The 8,389-nt window shown below is 36.8% G+C and overlaps 1 protein-coding gene across 2 annotated transcripts in view; it reads left to right on the forward strand.

Annotated features, from left to right (window-relative positions):
- The window catches only part of LOC106876609 (uncharacterized), a 42,254-nt gene extending 35,971 nt beyond the window's left edge, over positions 1-6,283 (forward strand). The window contains exons 8-10 of one of the 2 annotated variants that reach the window (XM_052971326.1): positions 482-553; positions 4,490-4,518; positions 6,144-6,230. In XM_052971326.1, coding sequence (XP_052827286.1) covers positions 482-533 — 52 coding nt within the window. In that variant the 3' untranslated portion in view covers positions 534-553; positions 4,490-4,518; positions 6,144-6,230. Of the gene's footprint in view, positions 1-481; positions 554-4,489; positions 4,519-6,143 lie in introns of both variants that reach the window. The other variant, XM_014925220.2, reaches the window with a different exon arrangement.
- Positions 6,284-8,389: the final 2,106 nt, after the last annotated feature.

Here is an 8,389-nt window from a genome sequence, read left to right on the forward strand (position 1 = left end):
AGCTGAAAAGAAGGCATTATTTACATTTGATAGATATTTATCCTCATCTTGCTTGTTAACACGTTTCGGTTGATATACCTTCCAGCCTTCATGAGGTGTCTCGGGGGAAATTTTGAACCTGGATTCTCATTCCTAAGGTATTTTTCTGATGTTATTATTATTATTCAGGTCACTGCCTGGAATCGAACTCAGAATCTTGGGGTTAGTAGCCCGCGCTTTTAAACACTACGCTATATGCGCAAGGGCATATTGCGTAGTGGTTAAGATTCCAAGTTCAATTCCAGGTAGTGACCTGAATAATAATAATAATAATAATATCGAAAAATACCTTAGGAATGAGAACCCAGGTTTGAGATTTCCTCAAGACACCTGATGAAGGCTGGAGGGTATATCAGCCGAAACGTGTTAACAATAAACACAATGAGGACAAATATCTGTCAAATGTAAATAATGTACATAATTCCTCATCCCTCAAATATAGGACTGAAGAGAAGACAACAAACATGAAGAATGAGAGAAGGAAGAAGAGATGAAAGTGAATCGAGGAGAGCAGGTTTGTTTATTCTCTTTGTAATGGCAGTTCTAGAGATTTAAATGTTATATCTTTGTTTTTTGTTTTTTTTTTAACACCAACAATGTTGACTTGAAAACCAATCTTAAAATACAATATTATTATTGAAAATAGAAATAAATATAAAATAAAAACAATCGGATAACAAAACCAGTGGAATCAGAGATTTGGAGGAAAAGAAAAAAAAAATTGTGATGGTTGTATTGTTTATTCCCACCACCACCACCATCACCTGGGCATTTTGCAGTATAATAGGTACAGTGGTTTTTGACCCCTCAAGAATTTACCATCACATTATTCAGAATAATAATTATTTCAAATTTTGGCACGAAAGCCAGCAATTTTAGGGGTAGGGAGTTAGTTGATTCCATCAACCCCAGTAGTTAACTGGTACTTATTTTATCACTCCTCAAACGGATGAAAGGCAAAGTTGACCTCAGCAGGATTTGAACTCCGAATGTAAACAGTTGGAAGAAATATAATTAAGCATTTTGTCCAGTATGCTAACGATTCTGCCAATTTACTTTGATAATAATAATTTCTTACAATATACATGCAGCTTCAAAATTGACAAATTACGTGAAGTTGTAATGTGCATGCTTCCCCCAGGGGCATCTGATGGTTGGTTCCAATTCGGAACCAAAACCAACCAAAAGAAAACTTTTCTACAAATTTATTGATGGGCAGTAAATGAGCAGAAATCTTCATAAAATGCTGAACTGAAATGTCTGCGAGTCTTTAGTCTCATCAGTCTGTGATTGACAAAATAAGCACCAGTAATGGACCAGAAGTTAACTCAACTATATTTCCTACTCAGCAAAATTTAGCCCTATACCTTCATCAGCAACAACTAATTAATTAATTATACTAATTAATTAATTATACCTTTCATAGGTATTAATTAACCAATTTTTGAAATTGAATCTGTGGCAAATTCTGCAATATTTTCATTCTCAAAGACAACAATATAAAAGAAACAGAATTGAAATGAAATTAGAATTTCTTTCTAAAACACAACAAACAATATAATCAGTGAAATTAATGTTTTCAGTATATAACTGGTACTTCATCGACCTTGGAAATATGAAAGACAATGTCCCCTCGTGGCAAGATTGGAATTTGATATATTGAAACTCTGAGCTAGATACAGTTCAGATACCTCCCAACTCTCTTAACCCCTAAATAATAATAATAGTTTCAAATTTTGACAAAAGGGCAGTAATTTTGGGGGTGGGGATGAGTTGATTACATCGACCCCCAGTGTTCAACTGGTACTTATTTTATCGCCCCACGAGAGGATGAAAGGCAAAGTTGACCTTGGCGGAATTTGAACTTAGAACATAGTGACAAGCAAAACACTGCTAAGTATTTCACCCGGTGTGCTAACGATTCTGCCAACTTGCTGCCTTGATGATAATAATAGTAATCCTTTCTATTATAGGCACAAGGCCTGAAATTTTTGGAGATGGGATAAGTCAATCACATCGACTCCAGTACTTGATTACTAGTTAATTTATCGACCCTGAAAAAATAAATGGCAAAGTCAACCTCGGTGGAATTTGAACTCGGAACGTATCGACATGAAATACCACTAAGCACTTCGCCGGACATGCTAATGATTCTGCCATCTCACCGCCCTAAAAAAAAATATTAATAATAACAACAACGATTACTTACATTGGCACGAGTTTACAAAGTAGAGTCAACTGTGAAGTGACTTAAGTGAGTGGCAAATTTCAATGGCCCCTATCACAAATTGAACTCAGAATGTGGAAAAACCTCAACTTTTTACTCTTAAGTATTTAATCCAGCGCTTTAACTGTTTCTGCCACTTGCAGCCCTAATAATAATAATTATTTTTTTTTTTTTAATATTGGCACAAAAGGAGGGTGTAAAGTGACTTGGACCGACTCCAGTACATGGCTAGTATTTATACCGTCAACCCCCACCTCAGAAGGATGAAAGGCAAATCAACTCTGGCAGGATTTGAACTCAAAATAATTATTGGAATGTATTTAGATATCAGAAAGCATTTAGCTTGGCACATTGTTGTTTCTTCCATTCCATTGCTCTAATAATGGTAAAGATTTCAGACATAGGCACAAAGCCATGCATTCTTTTAGGAAGGGAGGGAAGAATACTGTCTAGAAAATTTACTCCAGTATTTGACTGGTATTATGGACTTCAGTGGGATTCAAACTCAGAACATAAAGAAATGGATGTGACTAAGGCTCAGCATTTTGTCTACTGATCCATGACCTAACAATAATTATTCCTAATTCAGGCGCACAAGGCCAGCAATTTTGAAGACGGTTGGTTATTCTTGGTCAATTACTTCAATCTCAGTATGGCTTGTATTTCATTTTACAGACTTCAGAAGGTTGAAAGGCAAAGCTGATATAAGTGAAATTTGAACACTGGATGGAAAAAGAACAAATAACTGTTCTTTGCTGATTGTTATTCCATTGCCATAATAATAATAATAATAATAATGGTTTCAAATTTTGGCACATGCCAGTAATTTCAGGCAAGGGTTTAAGTCAGTTACATCGACCCCAGTGCACGACTGGTACTTATTTTATCGACCCTGAAAGGATAAAAGGCAAAGTTGACCTTGGCAGAATTTGAACTCAGAATGAGAGAATGGATGAAATGCCACTAAGCATTTTGCTCAGCATGCCAAGGATTCTGCCAGCTTTTGCTGCCTTGATTAATAACAACAATGGTAAGTTGTTGCATATGTATAAAGCCCCAGGCTTGAAACAAAAAGGAAAAATGTGAAGTGGTGGGTTTTATGTCTTTCCCTTGAGCCTTAGAAAAGACTCCAATTGGCAGAGTGATTCTGACAAGAACACACTGCCAACAACAACACGACCATAATGGCACATGGCCACAGTCGATTGATTCCACCTCATTCTATGACTAGTATTCATTTCATTGAGCCTGGTGGAAGCGGGGAGTGAATTTTAGCCGCAGCAGAATTTGAACTCAGAATATAGAGGGACGGAACAAAATAATAAAAGAATTTTAATCTACAACTCAACCATTTCCATCACTTCACCACTTTTCAAAGAAAAGAATTTTTAGCTTGGATACGAACGTGGGGGAGTGGGGGTGTAAGCTTTGAAATTAAACCCCAATAATTTTATTAGTATTTTATCAACCCTGAAAAGATGAAAGGCAAAGTTGACCCCTTCCAGCAGAATATTCTGACCTGAGAACGTAAAGAGCCTTAAAGAGAGGCTGCAATATACAGTGTCCTCCATTCTATACCAACCTTCTAAAAATCTTCAGTATCAATTATTATAATCCTTTCTATTCTAGGCAGAAAGCCAGTAATTTCATGGGAGGTGGTGGGGGAGAAGGGAATCAATCACATCGAACCCCTTGTTTGATTGCTATTTATTTTATCAACCCCAAAAGGATGAAAGATAAAGTCAGCTTCAATGGCATTTGAACTCAGAATATAATGCTGACTGCAATGCCGCCAAGCATTTTGTCCAGTGTGCTAACAATTCTGCTAGCTCACTGCCCTAATAATAATAATAGTTTCAAATTTTGGCACAAGGCCAGCAATTTTAGCAAGGGGTCAAGTTGATTATATCAACCCCCAGTGCACAACTGGTACTTATTTTATCGACCCTGAAAGGATGAAACACAAAGTTGACCTCTGCAGAATTTGAACTGACGAAATGCCACTAAGTATTTTGACTGGCATGCTAACCATTCTGCCAGCTCACCATTTCATCACTAATAATAATAACATTAATTTCTTACATAGAAAAAAAAACCCATCAAAATATAATACTTATAATACTCAGAGATTCTTGTTGATAGCAGTCAAGTTTTTGTTGTTGTTTGTAACCTCGAAAAGATAAAACTTTAATTATGTATGTGTGTTTCTTCATTTGATTTCAGCACAAAAACTTCTCTGACAGAAAAATCAGGTTAGTAATAATAATCACCATTATTAACATGATTGCTTTGAAATATTTTTTAAAAAAATTTCTATATTACTGATTTATTTTACAAATTTGTAGAAAGGATCAAACGGAATCAATACCAGAACATGCCTCATATTTGTTTTGTTGTCCCCAGAGGGATGGTTGATAGCATCTAGATTTGAATCCTAGATAGGCCAACACTAAATATGAGGGTGAGTCAAAAAGTAATGCCATTTTGTTTAGGACAGGTATAATTACCAACACAGGAACATGTATCATGCATCAAAATGAAGCTGCTCCTCTGTGGATCACATCCCTTCTCAACATGATTGCTTTCTGATTCTCTCAATAGCAATGTTTCACCTTCGAATGAGAGCATGTATCCCTGCCCCGTAAAATTCTGTTGACTGTTCTTTGAGCTACCTCTTCACTACAGTTTTCACTTCCTCATCACTGGAATAATGTTTGCCTTTCAAACCCTCTTTCATGGGACTGAAGGCGCTAAATATTCCAGTGACAAGGAAGTGAAAACTGTAGTGAAGAAGTGGCTCAAAGAACAGTCAACAGAATTTTACGGGGCAGGGATACATGCTCTCATTCGAAGGTAGAACATTGCTATTGAGAGAAACGGTGACTATGTTAAGAAGTAGGGATGTGATCCAGAGAGGACCAACTTCATTTTGATGTATGATACATGTTCCTGTGTTGGTAATTATACCGGTCCTAAACAAAATGGCATTACTTTTTGACTCACCCTCGTACTGTTTTAAAGACCTTACTGCTATTGATAAAATAATCCTTTTGTAATTATCGGAGGAAGAATACATCAGATCTTTAGTTCTTAGACTCTATCAGTACACTTTCTTCATATATACACACATTGATTAATATGGTGTATTTGTGTATCACAATTGGCAACATGGTGGCATTACTATTGGTTACAGTTTTCCAATGGCCCAGTCACAGGTTCACTGCAATTCTGATAGTGACTCTGAAAGGGCAGTGTCTGTAAATGCATATAAATACAAACATGTACATTATAGACATCCAGCACCAGTAGAAGTGAAATGCCACAGAAGGTTTTATGCATGCATTATCTTCATTTAAATTTCTTTGAGATTCGTTTTTCCCCATTTATATATTTCATAGACATTGATCATTGCCCCAAACTACTTTCTGTTGAGCACTCTCTGTTAATAAATCTATTGATTAGATGAATTAAGATGTGCCTTGTGAGATTCATGAACTTAATAGCCAAACACAATGGGGGCTGCACAAATTTTATCTCTTTTATTTCCCATATTGGTCTCCCAGAGAATTCATCAACCCGGAACTAAAGACACTTGCTCAGTGCCATGCAGCAGGATTGAAACTGGAACCACAACGTTGCACACTGAACTTTTTAACCATATAACATATACACACGTGTGTTTATATGTATTTAATAATAATTAGTTTCAAATTTTGGCACACGGGCAGAATTTTGAGGCGGTGTGGAGTCAATTCCATCGACCCAAGTACATGACAGGTATTTATTTCATTGACTTCAGCAACACTTTGTCCAACATGCTAATAATTCTGCCAACTCAACACCTTCATAATTATAACAATAATCTTTTCTACTATAGGCACAAGGCCTGAAATTTGCTGGTCAATTACGTCGACCCCAGTCCTGGAATGGTAGATATTTCATCAACCCTAGAAGGATGTCAGGCAAAGTTGAGCTCAGAAGAAATGTTGCTAAGCCTTTTGTGTGGAGTAATAAAGATTCTGCCAGCTTGCTACCTTAATTTAATAATAATAATACATGTATATTCAACACCAAGATAAGTAAAGATTGTTTGCCAACATAACATGGCAGTCCTGGTTTAGGACGAATGTTGCTGTAATTTAGCCCCAGGAGACATCATCTCCAGCTGGCTATACAACACGATCTGTGTCCTTATATTTTCGAACAAGGGAATCTAGCACCCCCCCACTCAGCTCAAAACAACATCTGTATATCGTGTCATATAGCCAGCTGGAAACTATGTCTCCTGGGGTTAAATTACAGCAACATTCGTCCTAAACCAGGACTGCCATGTTATGTTGGCAAACAATCTTTACTACAAAGTCCTGTTGCTGAATATCTCTCGTTGTGAGATTTACAAATAGTAATTTTCTAACCAAGATAAGTGTACAAAAAAAAAATAGATTCTCCCCCCCCACCCCCCACCCGTAAATAAGTGGCTTTCATGACACCACATATTTTAGTAGCTGAGAACTAGTATTCTATTTCGCTCACTTTCTCTCACTCCCAGGCTACAAAAGCCTAGCAGACAATTGTATAAAACCAACAATAAAAATAACAATAATCCTTCCTAGTACAGGCACAAAACCTGAAATTTTGAGGGGAGGGGGTCTTGTCGATTACATCGACCCCCAGTGCACAACTGATACAAGGTCAATAAAATTTATTGACCTTGAAAGGATGAAAGGCCAAGTTGACCTCAACAGAATTTGAACTAAGAACGTGAACACAGACAAAATGCTAAAATGCTGCTGAGCATTTTTGTCCAGTGTGCCAACGATTCTGTCAGCTCACCACCTGACATATAATCATGATAATAATAATTATGTATAAGTGGCTGCATATGTGTTTCTCTTAATACTGAGAAAGTGATACACACTTTCACGTGTCTATATGGCTGTGTGCACCCACCAATGTATGGATGTATATAAATACATGTGCACACAATATCTGTATGTGTGAACACATAAATATCTCAGCGTATGCATGCACCAATGAATCTATGTGGGTGTGCAAATACAAACCCCCTAGCTCTATTAAACAATCATGTGACCAACACCCCAGTGGAACTCAGTGTAGATTATTTCAACATTTATCAAGACAACCTAACTTTCCAACCCCCCCCCACAACATCTTTCCTTTACCCCCACCCCCTCAATCTGAGCCAATGTTAGTGTTAGGAAAGCATAGAAATACTAATTGGGACTAGTCAGACTCAGTTCCAGGAATGGGAAGCGTTACTACAACGACCCAGAGTGGGAAATCCCAGGGTGTCAACAATTCAACCTTTGTGCCTGGAGTATAAAAAGCAAGAATTTGAAACAAGTTTCTCATCACTTGGACGAGAGAAAGAAAAACAAAAAAAAAGTTGATCAAAGTTTTTTTTTTTTTTTTAACAATGATTAGGGTACATGTTGATTCTGTTTGTTTGTTTTGTTTTTTTGGACAAAGGGTCATAAATGTCCAGTTTCAAAATATGACCAAGATATATGAAGCAGAAATAATGATTTAAAACCCAAACGTGGGTTGGACCTAACCATAAATAGCACCAGACCTTCTAGAGCCTAAACATTAATAAAATCTATTAAAACAAAAATAGATTTGCAGGACATGAGAGAAGAATATGGAACAAATCTCCAAGACAGGGAGATAATAACAGAAAACAGGATACCAGTGATTCCCAAGGGTGTGACCTAATGTCTTGTTGTTGGTCTGAGGTAATTCGACATTACAACATGACGGGAGTACATTCCTGGACTTCAACAACAGCAGTGTTGGTCTGTGGGTGTTTCACCAGAAACAGAAGCAAGTTGGTAGTTATTTGCTGCCAGATATGAAACAACCAGCACCAGAATGGTACAAGAAATGACTGACATTTGGGGATAGTTTCTTTGTAATATAACAAGAATTTAACAAATTCTAGGGATGCCATGTAACATAACGACATGATATACTAAATACATATATAAGATATATTAAACAACATGATACTACATAGTCTCCAGATGTGTTAATAATACAGCACCATAAACATGGTGAAGCAACACACAATGACATACACAATGACATTCCTGTAACATGACA

The sequence above is a fragment of the Octopus bimaculoides genome, chromosome 10, assembly GCF_001194135.2.
Source record: "Octopus bimaculoides isolate UCB-OBI-ISO-001 chromosome 10, ASM119413v2, whole genome shotgun sequence".
Classification (NCBI taxonomy): Eukaryota; Metazoa; Mollusca; class Cephalopoda; order Octopoda; family Octopodidae; genus Octopus; species Octopus bimaculoides.